This window comes from Apostichopus japonicus, chromosome 21 (assembly GCF_037975245.1).
Source record: "Apostichopus japonicus isolate 1M-3 chromosome 21, ASM3797524v1, whole genome shotgun sequence".
In the NCBI taxonomy this organism is placed as follows: Eukaryota; Metazoa; Echinodermata; class Holothuroidea; order Aspidochirotida; family Stichopodidae; genus Apostichopus; species Apostichopus japonicus.
In genome coordinates, this window is record NC_092581.1 from 5,749,902 (window position 1) to 5,769,278 (window position 19,377).

The 19,377-nt window shown below is 36.9% G+C and overlaps 2 protein-coding genes across 4 annotated transcripts; one reads left to right on the top strand and one right to left on the bottom strand.

The window, feature by feature from the left end:
• Positions 1-624: 624 nt before the first annotated feature.
• On the top strand, positions 625-12,194 carry LOC139962987 (acetyl-CoA acetyltransferase, cytosolic-like). Of its 3 annotated transcripts, none has more exons than XM_071963432.1 (9): positions 625-767; positions 2,415-2,487; positions 3,836-4,152; positions 6,192-6,309; positions 7,167-7,310; positions 7,795-7,917; positions 8,714-8,868; positions 9,403-9,513; positions 10,365-12,194. In XM_071963432.1, exons 1-9 carry the CDS (start codon positions 663-665, stop codon positions 10,533-10,535), a joined length of 1,317 nt encoding a protein of 438 aa, XP_071819533.1. In that variant the 5' UTR covers positions 625-662; the 3' UTR covers positions 10,536-12,194. The 3 variants fall into 3 exon arrangements, with proteins under 3 accessions (XP_071819533.1, XP_071819534.1, XP_071819535.1); XM_071963433.1 differs by having other exon boundaries at positions 732-793; positions 10,365-12,190; XM_071963434.1 differs by lacking the exon at positions 625-767 and adding an exon at positions 1,232-1,255 and having other exon boundaries at positions 10,365-12,190.
• A 2,119-nt stretch (positions 12,195-14,313) lies between these two features.
• On the bottom strand, positions 14,314-17,761 carry LOC139962991 (histone deacetylase complex subunit SAP18-like). The gene is made up of 3 exons (XM_071963436.1): positions 17,604-17,761; positions 15,034-15,140; positions 14,314-14,805 (listed from the first exon to the last, which is right to left on the bottom strand). The coding sequence occupies exons 1-3, from the start codon at positions 17,673-17,675 to the stop codon at positions 14,517-14,519; spliced, it is 468 nt and encodes a 155-aa protein (XP_071819537.1). The 5' UTR covers positions 17,676-17,761; the 3' UTR covers positions 14,314-14,516.
• Between the last annotated feature and the right edge of the window lie 1,616 nt (positions 17,762-19,377).

A 19,377-nucleotide genomic window follows, 5' to 3' on the forward strand; every position in this document is an offset into this window, starting at 1 on the left:
TGGAAAGCAGTGCTTCTGCACTGAGTAGGACTTTCTTCACTAAAGATGACAATAATAAAAATTTAAAAAAAAGACGTACCTAATATTCGTTTATATCCTGAAACATCGATGTACGAGCTTCTGGCTAGAACATGATGTATATTCTAGTGTAAACTGTTGCCAATTAGAGCACCAACTATAAAAATTAATTGTCATAGGGATATGCTATTTGATATTATGAGATGCTTTGAGCGGATGTTTGGCAATCCAAAAACTGGCCACTATACAGCCTATCTTGCTTCCGTGGTTTCATTTACTTAAGTGAAGTGCAGAAAAATGTTCAATTGCTCAAATGGAATGAAGTGAACACTAGTGAACATTTTGCAGAAAAGTGTCGAATTGACGAGATACGATAAGTTGTCAATTAAACAATTGGCAGACAATTGTTAAATTGCTAAGTTAAAGCAAGTGATCAATCCAACATTTTTCTGATATTTGAAAAGATATGATCTTGTTATCTAAACAATTTACTGGAAAATGCGAACTTATTATGGGGCAAAGTTTTCTTATGTTGATGGCAGTTTTAAGCTTCCGTACAATTCCGCCACTAACTTTGCCTCGTATCAAGATTGCGCAATGTGTCTACAAATATCCGTGAAGCAGCCAGTATGTGAGTACGTGATATGCATACAGCACCTAGATTAGAACAGTACAGTGTCGTGCCTGTGATTACCGTAAAAACATTGCATCCTTGCCCGGTTCACATTAACAGTACTCAAGCTCTGCAGGTAAGCGTACATTAACACCAGACCAGGTAAGGTTTGCACAGTAAAGCTGAACGTATCGCCACGCTAGGCCATCATATAAGCTAACATTTGATAATTATCCAGCTAGTAACTGTAGGCCAAGGGTAGGCTGTCTTCAACCGTGTATGCAATTAATTATATACTGTACTTCACTGTTTACTAAACATGTTACATTGTTATGGCACAGCTTATTTAGGTCGCCCCATGTTGTTAAAACATGGGCCTAACTTTAATGAAGGTTTGGATACCTGTCTCCCCTCCCCCAGCCCCTTGCATGTAGACTTAGTTATAGACATAATAATCATTGTCTATGCCTCAAAATGCATCATTTGATGCATTTAGAATTGTTTTTATTTTTAAATGTAATATCACCCAATTGTACATTCCTTCCAACATAATCAATAGGTTGATTCCACTACTGCAGGCTTGCCTATTCAACAGACAGTAGTTACAGATACCCGTGCCATGGTGTATGTTTGTTTACTTATTATTGCATGGCAAGTCACAGCTGCATAAAAGTGCTGTAGGAAAAAGCAAATAGTCCACTTTATATAGTATTACAAATAGTGCACTGGTATATAAACAGGTGCTTAATATTTCTAACAGTTTCTGTTCTAAGCAATTAGCCCAAGTACTATGGCATATATTGTTGATATATATTCACGGACGAGCTAGTAGTAGTGAACATTTATTTGACAAAATATTGCTTATTAATGGACCAATGAAATTGTGAATATGGCTATGTTTATTGGAGCGGAAAGTTGTGATCTTATTCTTTGTAAAGAAAATATCCACGTTTCATTTGCAAGGTCAGCTAGAACAATCCAAAAAGGAGAAGGAAAAAACCCCAAGTCTTTGTGCCAACTGTATCTATTTTCAAAGTCCAAGTGTTTTGTCCAAAATAGAATCCAAAGTAAAACAATTCCAAAAGATGTGTAACATGTGAATTAAAGGGTATGAAATTATTCACTGATCTGGATGTCTGTATGTTTCTAGTTGGAAGCAATAACAGCCTAAGCCTACATTTAAGCTGTTAAGCAGGTAAATTGAAATTATACAGGGTCGTTTACAAATTTAAGGATGTTCCTTGAATAGTATACCAGGGACATTTCTGGGGACACTTTTAATCAGGGGATGGTTTATGAAATCCACAAACTGTCCCCAGCTATCAGGGACCTCATGTTACTTTAGGAGAGAGAATCTCTTGAAGTTGAGTTTTACTCTGCATTGGTCTGATAAAATAGCACTGAAGTCTCACAAAGTGTGCCTTAATAGTTATCCATACAATTTATTTTCAAAATTTCCAAAACCAAAAATGGTATTGAAATGCATCGTAGACTGATAGTGTGTTTCGTAAAGGTCTATACAGTATAGTTCAAATTTAAATCTGTGAAGTCACCCTGTAGTACTGCACTTAGCATGATATCTGATTACGAGATGGACTTTACATTTAACCAGGGAATTACCACTGGTTACCACTGCAGTATCTTATAGTATCATTTTAGTAGACTATATAGTGCAAGTTATGGATTACATGTTGATCTTAAATTACATTAGTGGGCTTCAAGATTCTAACTTTGTCTTTTTCCTTCAAAATTAATTCAATGATTTTATTGTCCTATTTGACAGATTCTTGTGAAGAAATCTACCGTCAATATGGCAGAAAGTGTTGTTATTGTCTCAGCAGTTAGAACACCAGTTGGTAAGTTAGTAATCATGACTGAATATCTTGTAATGCTCAATAAACATTACAACATTTCTCTTATCTGGCTCCTCTGAATTGACATTTCAAGTAATCAGTGGGAACTCTGTGAGTAGGAATCACAGCTGTGTACCTACCACTACACTACTATGAGCTAGTATGAGCCTCTATTATTGTTTGTTTATCCAAATTATTTGTTGTCAACACATCCAATAGCACATATTAATCTAAATACTTTGCAAATACTGTATTATCATTGTATTCCTGACACTGATGCAGGACTACTACAACCCCCTCATATGCAGGACTGTATTATTATACAACTTGTACGGTTAATCCAGTATGTTCATCTAAACTAGTGTTCGACCGATAATTGGTTAGACAATCGGCATCGGGCCGATTATCAGACAATCAGTAAGTAATCGGCATCGTCAAAAGCCATTGCGCTACCGATTATTTGGAATCGAAACCTTCCTTTAACTATGGTAAAATTGATTTAAAGAATTTCTATTTAAAAGAAAAATTTATGTATCAAACTAGTTGTAAGCAAAATGCTTTGATATCAGATGGCATAAGTGGAAATCTTTATTTGAAGTTTAATGACTTATTTGTTGATGTCATTAATATTGACTATTGGTCATAAAGAATATGTTATAATGAACTGTACATTGTTTGGACTCTTGTTGGAATGATAATAGAAAAGAAAGAGAGAAAAAAAAAATTAATTTACACCTTAATTCCCCATTTGACTTCCCTCAACATATATAGACTACGGCTACCATCAGAATGCACTAGCATGCTTTTATATCTTCAATGAGTAAAACAGAGCTTAATAAAGTAACGTAAAGTCAGATTTTCCCATACAAAGTGATTTTACCGAACAATTTCTCTTAAATTTCTTTTAAATGTACCTATCATTCCATTTGTGTGTATGTTGTAGACATCGTCATAACAAGATGATATTATTCTTGTGTGCAAAGTTAAAAAAAAAAAAAAAAAAATTATTTGGAATCGATTATTACGTTCCACATAAAGGATTGTATTTTGCCGCGCTTTTGATTCACGACAACCACAGCAGGAAAAGAATGTAGATCATTCGATTAAACGCTATTCAAAGCCGGGAAGGTGCGCTAATCTACAGTGTTATTGGTCGCAAGTTCTTCACGCAAGATTGTACTAATGCTCTTCGATATACTATCCAGTTTTGGCAGTTAACAATTCTAAACTGCCTAATATCCTACTAAAGGTAATACCTTTTGGCACATTTTATTTTATCACCTCATTATCTGTAGAGTTTATTCTGGAATTTGACTTACCCAGGATTTTCACATCGCTATTCTCTCCTTAGGTTCTTTAAATGGGGCTCTAGCAACTGTTCCAGCGCACGACCTTGGCAAACTGGTCATCAAAACTGCTCTCGAAAAGGCCCAAATTGACCCAGGAGATGTGTCAGAGGTTATTTTGGGTCAGGTACTTACAGCAGCTCAAGGTCAAAATCCTGCACGGCAGGCAAGCATCAACTCAGGCATACCTAATACTGTACCAGCATGCACAGTCAACATGGTGTGTGGGTCTGGACTGCGAACGGTGGTCCTCGGAAGCCAGGCCATTCAGTTGGGAGATTCAAAGATAGTAGTTAGTGGAGGACAGGAAAGTATGAGTCAGGTAGGCATCCATTTATGATATCAACTCAGTACTTCCCTTGGTTAGGTCAATAGACATTCATAGTTACTACCACACTCAGTACCATACCCTGGTGGGTTCATAGACAGTCTATCTGCCCGACAATGACAACAAACATTAGTGATGTATGTGATGATGTTACATTATTGAGTATAAGAGCCTACAGTAGGTAGACGTTTATAAACGTAACACACATTATTCATGTGTTATTCATGTGTTTTAGCATGGACCCAAGTGAACCAAAACTCTAAGGCCCAGGTCCTAATCCTAACACACATTATTGATGTGTTTAAGCAGTCTGTGCATGGACCCAGGTGAACCAAAACTCTAAGGGCCCAGGTAACATTCATAATCCTAACACACGTTATTGATGTGTTTAAGCAGTCTGTGCATGGACCCAGGTGTGTGAGCAATCAGGTAAGCCAAAAGTCTAAGGGCCCAGGTACCATTCATAATCCTAACACACGTTATTGATGTGTTTAAGCAGTCTGTGCATGGACCCAGGTGAACCAAAAATCTAAGGGCCCAGGTAACATTCATAATCCTAACACACGTTATTGATGTGTTTAAGCAGTCTGTGCATGGACCCAGGTGTGTGAGCAATCAGGTAAGCCAAAAGTCTAAGGGCCCAGGTACCATTCATAATCCTAACACACGTTATTGATGTGTTTAAGCAGTCTGTGCATGGACCCAGGTGTGTGAGCAATCAGGTAAGCCAAAAGTCTAAGGGCCCAGGTACCATTCATAATCCTAACACACGTTATTGATGTGTTTAAGCAGTCTGTGCATGGACCCAGGTGAACCAAAAATCTAAGGGCCCAGGTAACATTCATAATCCTAACACACGTTACTGATGTGTTTAAGCAGTCTGTGCATGGACCCAGGTGAACCAAAAATCTAAGGGCCCAGGTAACATTCATAATCCTAACACACGTTATTGATATGTTTAAGCAGTCTGTGCATGGACCCAGGGTGTGTAAGCAATCAGGTAAGCCACAAGTCTAAGGGCTTATGCCACAATACCTATAGTCCACATACACACAGGCAGTACAGTTTTCAAGATCCAAACATTGGTATCCATGAGTGTATTTGTTAGTTGGTTTTAGTGTCTAGCTTTATTTGCTATTTCTTTGTGTGCATTCAAGTGACTGCCAGCATGTCTTGGTCATTATGAGGGTGTACGTAAGGCAATATATTTTACTGGTAGCCATAAGACCAAGGCTCTCAGGAAGTCAGGAAGTACTTGTTACTACTAGATAACTGGAATAAGTTTGAAGGGGTACGAGCAGATTCAAACACCCTTGGTTCCCAGTTTGTTCCTGTTGTTGTTACCTGTTGATGGAATAATGACATTTATTCCTTAATTAAGGAGTAATGTGTAATTAACTGCTAAATAGCATTCCATGTACATGTGAATGACATATTAGAGTTGTGGTTGCTCTAGCAATCTAATCCTTATGCTAAAAGTGGCTTAAAATGCATACATTTTATTCAAGAAAGTTATAGTACAGGTAGGTTCTATGTTTTGTCATGAGTGATTAAGAGTCTCCGAACAGCTGTGCAGGACACTAGTGTCTACTACTCTCATGAAATAAAGTCTATACATGTCCAGATTTGATTGCTTCAAAAGTTTTCAGCAATTTTTCTTATGTTCATTTACAGCTAATTTAGAGCATCTGTGCTGGCAGTTGCATATTATTAGTAGAACATAGCTATTACTGAAGTTTCTTGTTTCAAACTTTCTGCAAGCTAGCTTTAACATTCATGATCCACAATAGGCTGCTGTATTGAAATGAACAAAAAAAGAATAACTTAAGGTGAAGACATTTTGTGACAGCTTTTCACCCTGTGTCTCTATACAGACACATGGCCTTTGTATGAAAGCTGATCAGAAGAATTTGATTTTTCATTTGAGCAGTGCAAGTTTCATATTTCCTTTTAATTTGGGAATTCCCACAAAGCAAGTATCCCTAATGGATATATCAGGTTTATTATGTTATTAATATTTTTCTTGTTTATAGGCCCATCATGCTGTTCACATGAGGAGTGAGTTCAGGTTTGGGGACAGCCAGCTGAAAGATACTCTCATTGTTGATGGACTTCAAGATGCCTTTAGTGGATGCCACATGGGCATCACAGGTAAGATATGAAAAAATTGAAGATGTCTTTAGTGGATGCCACATGGGCATCACAAGTGAGGAATGAGAGAATTGAACATGCTTTTAGTGTATGCCACATTGGCATCACAGATAAGATATGAAAGAATTGAACATGCCTTTAGTGGATGCCACATGGGCATCGCAGGTAAGATATGAAAGAATTGAAGATATCTACAAAGGATGCCAAATGGGCATCACAGCTACATCATTACAGTATGTGTTGATCTAACTGTTGGCATCTTGCAACAGGAATTATTTACCACAGTTATTGTTCATAACTAAATGTGAGATTGATACCAACAGAGCTGTGATATGAAAGATACATCCTAAGTTATCATGGTCTGATGAACCAAACCGTACACCTTGTCAGCAATTCTTCTTGTTATGCTATTGTATTTATTGTTTGCTATTGTATCAAGTGTAGGAAAGGAAGCCTGGATAGAGCCTGGGCCAAAACAACTTAATCCACTCTCAACCCCAGTCCCTTCACATTGAGAGAAATTTTCTAACCCCTATCCCTAAACCCTAACTAGTAGAACCAAACCCTCTACATTTATATATATATATATACAACACAAGTGAACAGGTAGATGGGTTAGGTATGGTGTTTACATTAAACATTACAAAATATTCTAACCTCTATCCCTAAACCCTAACTTCGTAGCATCAAACCCTCTACCATTATATATATCTGGCTTTGGGAATCACAAATGATTTCGAGTTGGTTAGAATCATGTTTGATCTCTAGAGTTAGGCAAATATGTCACCAAAACAGAACTATATAGTATTGTTTGATACAGGTGACAAACGTTATTCTGGTCCAATAATTTTTTACAGCTGAAAATGTTGCCAAACAGTGGAAGGTTTCAAGAGAAGATCAAGATAATTTCTCTCTCCAGTCTCAACTCAAGACAGAAAAAGCTCAGACTGAAGGACACTTCAATGATGAGATTGTTCCAGTTAGTGTTAAAGTCAAGAAAAGTGAGCTATAAATACTTCTGATGTTTGATGAAAACTAGATGAAGCAAATAAAACTGTTTAGCCTTTAATCTTGTTTTCTTATGATTTTGGCATCTTTGCCAGTTCTAGTCAGTGTGCCTATTTTAATGTGAAGATGGAACCATCACATGACACTTCTGATTTAACATCTGAGAAGGGGTATTGTGATTGCTTCTTTACTGTTAGTATTTTTTAGTATTTTAATAATGTGGTTTGGCCAGTATAATCTATCTTGTACTTTAAATATTGACAATATGTTCTACAGTAGTCACTGCATATTCAGTGTAACAGTATCAATCTTTACAGATAACACTACATGATTTTAAACAGTAGACTCTTGTTTTTCACCCTTTCCTTTCCTTTTGAAGTGTTATAAGTTTGTCCTCTTCTTTAGTAAATATCTAGTGTAAGTAAATAAACAAACACCTGTCATTGATGAAATGTTATAACTTTCTTTCATTTAAAGATACAATAGAGGTTACTACTGATGAGTTTCCAAGGAAAGGCTCTAAAATTGAGGGATTTACTAAGCTAAGACCAGCTTTCATACAAGATGGGACAGGAACCGTCACCGCGGGAACATCATCAGGTCAGTGATTACAGAGTTAAGGAATTAAGGAAAATAAAGACAACAACTGGTCTCATCAAGTTTGTAACTTTGGAAAGAAGTTCACAAATTCAAAGCTGAATGTTCTCATCTATGTGAGTTCATAGAATCATAGCATCACAGGATACAATTTAGTGTAAAGCATTTTAATAGGAGATGAGTTTACTTCTCATAAAGTACCCTTGGAAAAGCAGAACTATATCTATGTGAGTACACAGACTCAACATCATAGCATCACAGGATACAATTTAGTGTAAAGCATTTTAATGGGAGATGAGTTAACTTCTCATAAAGTTCCCTGGAGGAGCAGAACTATATGTATGTGAGTAAACAGACTCAACATCATAGCATCACAGGATACAATTTAGTGTAAAGCATTTTAATGGGAGATGAGTTAACTTCTCATAAAGTTCCCTGGAGGAGCAGAACTATATGTATGTGAGTAAACAGACTCAACATCATAGCATCACAGGATACAATTTGAAATTTCCTTGCCCCAACCCTTGGTTTTAGGGAATTTGTTACATATATACATGATCAGCGGTAGCTCACCCAACAGTTATAGGATAACTTCTTAAAAAAAGTGGCCTAAATTCAAAGCTATCCTTAGTTATTTAGTATCCTTTGTATGCTTATTATTTGTGAACACTTTATTTTTGGAACCCCAACATGTAGTGTTTAGTTGGCAGCTATTTTCTGTGTTGCAGTTACAAGAGTCTGTGTGGTTTAGATCAGATGGTCAATTGCCTCATTTCTTTAATACTCTGTACTTTCCTAGGTATCAATGACGGAGCTGCTGCAATAATACTGATGTCCAAGATAGAGGCAGACAAAAGAGGGCTGACACCATTAGCACATGTAGTTGCTTGGGCACAGGCAGGAGTAGACCCATCTATAATGGGCACTGGTCCTATCCCTGCCATTAAAAAAGCAGTAAGAAATTATCCTTTGAATATTCATATCATTCTGTGGGATTGTTTGAATATTACTAATTGAAGTAGTTAAAAGATTAATACATGCACTTAATGTGATAAGCATGTTACATTTTAGGACAGGTAGCATATGTATGTTCATTAAATAACATGTACATTGACTGTGCAGGCGTTCTGCGTGTGTTAGATAAAACTGGTGAGCTGTTAAATTTGTCGACATTTAACAAGATGTTTTTGTGACTCGTACCTTGTTGCCACCTTTTGTATATTTCAATTAAAAACAGTGACTTCTTTGCTTTACATTTAGTGACTTACTTATAATGAAAAGGTTTTAATAGGTTGACTCTATAATTAGACTAGTTCATTAAATACTGTAATCACCTTTGAATTATTACCTTAGAGGTGACTATTGCATTAATTGTCAAATATTTTTCTTGACTGCTATCTTGTAACTGATTGTATTTATTGACTTCTTGTTTTGTTGCTATGGTAACTAAGAACTTGAACTATCCTTTTTTCAACTCTTTTGTTTTAGTTGGATAAAGCGAGCTGGAAAATTTCAGATGTTGATTTATTTGAAGTGAATGAGGCTTTTGCTGCCCAATCCATAGCAGTGGTCAGAGAGCTGGGTATTCCGGAAGAGAAGGTTGGTAATTCGTACATGTCGCCATGAAAATGGCAAAATTGAATAATCTTGTAGACCCACATGCTTATCAGGCATGTCTTGTATTACACAACAAACCAATAACACATTGACATGTCATATTTAGACACTACATTATTACAGTAACTGCAGTATGGGTAACAGTAACCCTAAAGGGAGGGGGTAAGTCATGAATACAGCTTTGGAAATGTCACATACACAGCAAGTACTGTATATACTTTATTAATTAGCATTTTGTGATATATTGAATATGCATAAAGCAATAGACATTCAGCTCCATTCATACCACAAAGTCATCCAGGGTCTGACAAATGTAAGGTAAATGTCCTTGATTGAGAGCCACCATATTAAGAAATCTAGGGTTGCTGTTATTTAAGTATCATACTGGTGATAAAACTAACTCTGTGCTAAAGTTTCAATACACATTCAGTCTTTCATAAAAAATTCACCATGTGAATTTTCACTTGTAATGTTTGGATAGTTATATACCCTGATTATCAGCATATTATGGCAAGCAGATTTGATGTGTGTGTGGCATTCTAATAAATAAAGTAAGAACAACACCTCATGCTTCATCTATTCATTCTTAAGTGCATATTGATATGTACAGCTTTCTGTTTATTTTTACACATTGACAGTGATTTTGGGGATTCATTCCTATTTTGTAATCCAATTTAATCAATGTATGTTTGTTCCCTTGATATATCTGGCAAGGTCATATATTAACCTTATTAAATTGGTTATCGTTGAGGGGAATAATTATCCTGTAAATGACAATGCAATTAAATTTTCAAAACATGTTTCGTTCACTTCTTTTTCATGTTTTTCTGCAGGTTAATGTCAGTGGTGGCGCTATTGCCATTGGTCACCCGATTGGGGCTTCAGGGGCTCGCATATTGGTCACCCTTCTTCATGCCTTGAAACGAACCAATCAACATAAAGGCATAGCTGCACTCTGTGTTGGTGGTGGGATGGGTATAGCTGTGTGTGTTGAGAGACCATGAGTCAGCAGTTCATTAACCTCCTCTTGTCTTTCTACCGGCTTGGTACATCTCAAAGCCATCTGGCTGAAGATATTTTTTGGGAAACTAAGGGTTAATTAACTTATTCTTTCTATCCATTCCTTCCAGTTTCTACTGAAATGTGTAATTGAGAAACAAGAAGTTCTTTCAAAAACAGAACGTTCTCAGCACAAGATGCTTGATCTTGCTTTGGGATTTTGTTTTCAGTTCTAGATGTATCATGTGTATGCTATTAATTCTGTTGAACTTGGAAGTTGAGGGAGGTTAAAGGATTATCTGTAAGGTGAACATCAGATCTCTAATCAGTGCATAATGTGAAGTAGTCAAATATTGTACAACTGGGGGCAGTAGAGGGGATCGTAGAGGGGTTCTGAGGTAAAGCTTAGCTGAGATATTGAAAGGTGTTGTTTAACTAATAGTATAAAACTATAGGTACAGTACAAAATATATTTGGTATCATTTCCTTCTGGAGAGAAAATTGTTTCTGCCAAGTTACAGTTGCTGCTAATATTAATGTCATCAATGTACCAAAATATATGCTGATATCCTGCTGTGGTCATATAGAAGTGAACCTAATTGCAATTTCAGTGTTTTGTTAGTAAAACAGACTGATATTTTGAAAGAAAACATTCTTTGCAGGACAGGATTTCAAGCTATGTACTCAGTTTTCTTTGCTTCCATCAGCTTCTAAGGAAGGCAGTCTTGAGTTTGCTTCTTATTGCATAAGTTTAAGTCGCCTGTTCAGTATTCCTGAACTGGTTGTGTCAGTAGACAAAGCTTATTATTTATATCATAACGATACATTCTGGAATACTCAATTATTATTAAGTTTTTCCCTTTGTTAATTCTGATGAATATGATGCTTCACTCTTGGAATATTTTCCTTTTGTTTCAATTCATTTGTCTACTTTGTCATTTTGAGGACAGTTAAGACAAACAGATAATAAATACTTGTGAAAATCAAAATCAATCAAAGGCATTTACAGTGTAATTATTAGATTATTGTTTCTTATTGCTATTTTATTACCAACCTAGGTTTTTGCCCATTACTTGGGTTTTCACAACAGGAAATTATTGCTATCCATCATCAAATTATCATCATGCTATGCTAATATATTCCAAACTGAACTGACCTGAATTAAATTATTGCACATATATGTTACAACCATGGATGTAAGGCAGGCAAATTATTATTTTGAAAAGAACACTTCCTCATTATTATTATTATCAATAGTGCTTCTATATATTGAGGCACACTCATTTATACTAGGCTGGAACATTTAATTCTGCTGCAAGACCATTTGAGCAAGTTTCATAAATTGAATCAAAATGCAGGGACACCATAAGTAATGTTTTCCCCCAAAGATATAATACAATGATACGGGTAGAAGAATATCTCTGGTTATGACTCAAACAGACCAAAACATAAAGTGAATTGTTAAAACTCATCTAATGTATAGAACAAAAATAAATGTTTATGAACTTTGGCACAATTTGAATGAGACAAGAAGTTTCATGTGTTTTTTTGTGTTAAATGTAGTCAACAAATTTGTGCATCTCAACAACTTCCTTTTGACTTGTACACAGTATGGACACTACAGATTGCTCTGGTGAAGTTTTACAATTAACTTCAAAAATGCACTTATAGGCATTGAAGACTCGCCCCAAACCGTGTGCCGCACTCTGAAAAGTTAGCTTTCTGTTGCTTGCAAGTTAAGTTTTCTTCTTGTCGCTACAAAATGCAGACAGTAATGAAACGTGATACCTTGTTATCTTTTATCTACACCTGAGATGTCCATCGCTGTATTGTTTGTACACTGTGCTGTGGGTATTGACCATAGCTGTATGTATTGACTGTACACTAGTGTCTAATTACCGACGGTAGCAAGCTGTGTGCAAGGGCGGCGGAAGCACTATTAACCTGGGGGGGCACCGACATCAAAGGGCACTTTGCAGAAATTCGATTGCACTGATACAGCCTTATATTTAGTACCCTTTATAACTCTTATTGTATTCTTATTTGCGTATACACATCACTCCATCAACGCCCCCCCCCCCCCCTCAAGGAAAATATGCATATAGCACTGCACTGTCCAATGTGCAAATTGGGAAACAAGGAACAAGTTTTCTTTTGAGACAAAATGAGGTGAAATCATGCTAGTGTAGGGATCTTCCGAATTAGAGATTATTTCTTGTTAATATCTTAACCATTTTCTTCCATTCGAAATAGCTTTGAGTTTGACCCACAGAAATTCATTAAAAGTCAGGGGCGTAGCCAGGATTTGCAAAGTTGTATGCACGACTATCGTACAAGAAAATTTTTGGTTTTACAAACCCCTCAGATGGCCGGAAACGGCCCTTCCCGAGTGTTCATTCTGGTTCCCTGGCCTCTAATTGCCAACTTGAGACACCTCAATTTTTATGTAGAAAAAGGGCACATTCTTAACCTGAGGAAAAGTGGGGGGGCACGTGCCCCCTGTGCCCCCCCCGGTTCCGCCGCCCTTGGCTGTGTGTGTATTTTCTGGGATCGATGGTGGTGTCTAACATTTCTGTTACACCTCATTCGTAACTAGGTCAGATTACCGGCATGAGACTTTTCTTTGTGCAGGAGTCTTCACCCCCTTTAACATCGGCACATGTAAACATTTGGACTTTTAGAATGGGTTCTCTATTCAATGGCAGGCACTGGCACACCATGTACATACAATCAATACTTCTTGCTGGTGAATTGGAGTGTAGTTTCAGATCAGCAGTTCTTTCTTTGCTGTTGCAGGCATTCAAAAAATGAAGAAATGAAAGGGATTCCTTTCTTTTACCCGAATTCAGAGACTTGATACTACAGTGCATAGAGACTGATGTGACAATTCAGAGTTCTCTATTTCTGATGAAAGGTTTGAGAGGTGGGAACAACTTTGTATTGAACAAAATGAAAACAAATTCTTTTTTTGTTTTCAAAGATTATTTTCAAAATACATCAAAGCTTACAAAACATTCAAGGGAAAAAAGAGACTTTTAAACACCAAGCCTAAACATTAATATGTAAGGCAATAAAAAAAAAGAGAGAAAACTAACTGACGACAGTGTACAGAAACTGGATAAATGACAAAAAATTAATACAATGAATGGAAAGCATGGATGACTTGTGAGGTCAAAGGTTGATTACATAACATGAATAATGGAGGGAAGCAAAACACTTCTTCCAAACATTGACAATATTGAGCACAATGACTTAATGGCACATGTTTTGGTGATATCAGGATACTGAACTGTTTAGATAGATTCTTCTGTAATTACTGCCTGCTTCCTCAATATCCCGTGGATGATAGAGTGACAATAGTCTCAAATGAAGTTTCATTTAATACCACAACCTTCCTATAACTAAACTACTGTACAGTCTATCTCAACATCCAGTAATATTAAAATCATGATGTACTATTCCACATAGAAAGAATGTATCCCTAACCAAATCTGGTAATAAAGTCAATACACATTGGTAACAAAATGGACAAAAACAACAATCAAGTCAGCCTACAATCTCCTGCATGAAGTATGGCAAACTGCTTTATAAATTGACTCCAATAACTCCACACAATTTCCTAATATAAACTGCAAGTTAACTATTTAGTTGTTTTAGTACAATTGGAAATAAGCAGAATCTGCCACACATTCATTGGTCTCAAGGAGGAACACATGAGGTGAGAATAACAATGGTATGCTCCTTTCTCACACTCTGGTTATCTCAAAACGCTGATGTTTCTTCCAATCTCGTCAGTAAGTCCCATGCCTCTAGTCTTCTCACTGATATGAGTCTTTAACATCACATTAGCTGTACCAGTAATGGCAGGATGTCAAATAAATTTCTTCACAAGCAAAAAAGGAATATGAAAAGGTTTCTTAAGACGATTAAAGCATCCCCTCATCATTCGTGAAATGTTTCTTATCTATATCAAGAGGACACTAAAGTCACCTCTTTGCTCCCCACCCATAGTCATTACCCCCACCACCCCCCCTTGGAGGTAAAGTTATGGCTATGTCAAGGTAATCACCAATCTGAAATTTCTTGGAGGCGAGCGACACATTATCATCAGGCCCCTTCCTTCCTGAGCAAGTCATACCGATTTCTTTCAGACGATATCCTGGTGCTCTTGGGCTTGGGTACACGCTGGCGAAATCAAAGTATGTACCACGTCTTCTTGCTTCAGGGTTAACTTCTTTCACCAAACTGGACAGTTCCTTCAAGCTTGCATCAAGCCTACAGTGTAAGAAATGAGCATTGATGAACACAGGTTAGTAATATTCAACAGTATGTGAAATGTGTGCATGACAAAACTGTGGGCAATTGGTAACTAACTAGTACACATCACTAGTCAGTATTATGATATAATATACAAATGTGCTGAATGTCGTATCTGAGCTCAAAAGTGAGCGGTAGATACCAGGTGTACTGTGATGCAATACTTAAATGTTATACAGTACATACCATGTGTAAATTTGTAGTTCATTGGGAGGTGTGGTGCCTCTGTTAAATTCTTCGGGTCGGTGATGGCGATTGTTATTGCAAAACACCCGCAGGAGTAGAGGACAGACCTGTCGAAACAGAAAATTGGACAATACATCCCATTATTCAACCAAGTCGCAAAAACAGTTTGTTCAATTTCATACATAACCATTGGATGGAAACAGAGTTATGTGTGAATTTCAAATATAACTTATGGATGGAGTCATTGGTTTAAATGTGTATACTAGTATAACCATTCACAGGGAATTTGTAAGAAAGCATTACAGTAACAAGAGAATTAATTGCCAGGCCATGCCCTTCATAAATGTGTATGACATTAATTGCATCACACATTGATGTGAAGGCTACCTACCAATATCACCATATCAAGTTTGGAGAAATTCCACCTTATGATTGCCAAGTGATTGCAGTATAAAGGTTTCAATAGCTCCCTTGTTGAGTTATGGTGCATACAAACTTGTGTTACATAAATTATGCTAAGCCTGCCTCCTCATCATCTGCATGAGTTGAAATTCACATCAACAAGTTAAGGCTACCTACCAATCTAACCATACCAAGTTTGAAGAAAGCTGACATGTGCTTGACAAGTTATTGCAATTTGATGTTTGACCCTCTGACCTCATTAATATTCATGAATGAGCACCAAATTCAATCGGGTTCATCTTCTTATTATGGGCCACCCACTCACCAAGTATGCTATTTATCAATCATTCCCTTGTCGAGTTATCGTTCATACAAACGCGTTAATTTTTCATCTGAATACTAGACATGGTCCAACGATCTAACTTGATGCAGCGGTTTCAAGTTTACATATGTTACTCGCACTGCCTGATATTACGCAATGTCTGTCCACTCGCACGTTATCCTAGCGTTATCTGTGCCCACACATAACGTGTGATAGGTCGATGACTATGTAATGGCCTACATCTAACTATTGACACTATGATGTGTGGTATGTCAACTACGATAAGAAAGATGCTAAACAAATATAAAAATAAGCTGATTCGTACTTGTTTCTTGTCTTGAGCTTAAGATTTGTAAGATATAATATCGGGCACGTAACACTTTTGCAAACATAACACATGAGACGGAATTTCTTTACCATAAAATATAGTAATGAAAGTGTTGGTGTAGAAAGTCAGCGCTGGTGTTTACAAACAGCGCGAACATGTGGCAGATTATGGCGGGTGCACTGAACAAAATAAGTTTCATTCGATTTTCAATATCCATGATGATGTATTATGTCACACCTGACAGCCACTTGGACGGACATAACTTGCGATTTGTAAAACACTACACAATTACGGGCGATTAAGTTTGATCGAGGGTATTTTATTGCTATAATATTAGATAAACTTGAGCAATGTTTACGCAACAAAACCGTAATTTTTTTTAATTGAGTTGACAAGAAATAAGGCACACATTATTTGGCATATTTTGGACAGAAATAATCTGGGAAATTGTCACTTATTTGATACAGCCACAAAGTACAAAATACCAGACAAAGAGACACCTCTTATACATAATTCTTATCTTCATTGAATCAGCAAAATTTATTTCAATTGCTCTTCATTCTCACAATGTACATATCAATTATTTAAGCAACACCCATTTGTGGGAGTTGAGTCCGTTCATTTTTGTACAAAAAAAACTTTCATCATTATTTTTCAAATAAAAAAAATAAAAAATAAATCTTTTATATTTCAAATGCTTGTGTTGTTCAAATTATAACAAAGACTTGAAATTATTTGGAACACACAGCAGTACAAAGTACTTCAAACTTACTATGCTGGTTTGGACCATGATCAAACTGTGAAAACTGCCTTAACTTTGTGTAATGTGTTGCACTGATAGAAACTGCAATAACTGTGCTCATAAGTCAAATTGAAACCACTTTTTAAATTGCAATATTAATCTACAAAGCCACAGTGAAACAAGAAAACAATTGTATTCTGAGACATTTCTGTGTTATTTTTCGAGGAATTATACAGGAATTTTTTTGGGCTTGGAGCAGTTTGACTTCCGACCTTTACAAGTATAATTTTTTCTTTTTCTGGTGGAATCAATTAAAAGTTAAAACCATTTTTGAAATCAATAGCTATAGGCCGGGGCTAGCTACAGTAAGGAACTAGGCTTAGCCTAAACCACTTTTAAGTATTATGCAAAAACAGTAAGAACATCACCACCGATATCATTGGAAAGACCATTTTAGTCCTCAGTACAACATCATATTAAAAGCCAACGTACTTGAAACCTATGATTGTTGTTCATGTGACTAAGAAGGGTACCATAAATTATAGTTTCTACAGTATGATAATAGTGACTAGTGTATGCCGTAACAAGAAAACGTACTTGCCGCTTGTACTGTAGTGTTCGTAGGCCTAGTCTTCCGTAGTAACTTAGGCTACAGTACGTTAGGCTAACACTCGGTAGAAAATTGTTTCGGCCTACCATAACCTACTTTAGCCCACTCATATTTAAAAACGTTGTACTTCAAACAAGCTGTTGGATAGGCAATTTTTGTAATTTACCTTTTCACGATCGACTGGATTTTCAGCTGGCTTCTCAGGAGCTTCTGTTACGCGAGAAACTTGGGATGCCATGATGTACTGTGCGTGTGTACAGATGGAGTGGAGTCTTCTACTTACTGAGCTGAGGTTATGAGGCGCCGTTTATCAATAATTCGCTTACAGTAACACTATTTGTAAAGTTATTTCCAAGATTCTCTTTAATTAAAGGCATTGAAGACTAGCCCCAAACCGCGTGCGACCATCTGAAAAATTTTACTTTCTGTTGCTTGCAAGTGACGTTTTGTTCGTGTCGCTACAAAATGCAGACAGTAATGAAACGTGATACCTTGTTATCTTTAGCTGGACCTGAGATGTCCATCGCTGTATCGTTTATACACTTTGCTGTGGGTATTGACCGAAACTGTATATGTACTGACTGTACACTAGTGTCTAATTACCGACGGTAGCAAGTTGTGTGTGTATTTTCTGGGACCGATGGAGGTGTCTAATACTTCTGGTACACCTCATTCGAAACTAGGTCAGATTACCGGCATTAGACGTTTCTTTTGCGCGAGTCTTCACACCCTTTAATATTCGTCTTTCTTTTAGATCAACTTTTATCTAAGGAACTCATCAAAAAATAATTTTTCTTTTGATTTATAAATGAGGTACGTAACCTCTGAGCACCCTTCATACGTTTTTTTTCTTGATACGTGATGACGGTTATGTTACATTACACATTGAAAAAGACAGTAGAACATATGACAACATGTAGAAGTAGTGTCAAAACATCTGGTCCAACAGGGAGTCATATGTTCCATAACAACTCCCTGGTCCAACCGAACATTATTTCAATCAATCAGCTCCAAACCCCACCATAAGCCATTGTCGATTGACCAGCTGGTTAATACTTGACCACCGAAAGATGATGGAGGTAGGGGCTCCATGACCCTGCCCTTGCACACGTCACTGCTTTTTCCCCTGTATACTTTTGAAGCAGAAACTAAACAGAGAGTTTACAGAAATTTGCCGCAGTAATCTTTATGTGGGTGCCCTCACTTTCCTCAATAAATGGGATGGCAGTCCTTGGAGCAGGCACTGGTGCAAAAATAACACCAAGAACTAGTCATTCACTGAATATTCATTGAGGGAGAAGGCTGGTATATACTAGTGTTCATCCCCAATTATCATGTGTTGACGTTTAAGATGAGCAACTGAAAGGCTCTCTAACCATTTGGATTCACAACACTATGACTAATCATGAATTTGTAAGATGTTGGCCTTGTTGGGCATATGTTTTGATTATGGGAATTCTGCTGGTGTTATTGTAGTATTTAGGGGGAGGGAGGAATGACATATCATGAATGACCTATAACCAGTGTTTAGTAAGTATTTTTTATCACAGTACTTGAGTACTCAGTACCAGATCACTGCTTTGTGGATCTGAGTGCTAGTGTCTAAGGACAGCAGTTTTTTTTTATCTGAGTAGGCCTACCTTGAGTACTTTTGATTTATTAATCAACCGGTGCTGTGGACGAGTGGGTGAAGGCACTGACTTTCAAGCAATGATGCTTAACAATCGTGAGGTTCTGGGTTCGATACCCGGCTGGGTCATAGTAAAGTGGGTTTTCATCCTTTGGTTTACCTACCTGAAATGACTTTCTAAATTTAAAAGATTCCAAATTTGAGTTAAAATGTTGAATTGGAAGCCACCCAACAAGAGTTTTAATCCATAAACCCTTGTGGGTTTCTCCCACAATTGTGATCGCTTAAGCGTCATAAAAATAACTGCTGA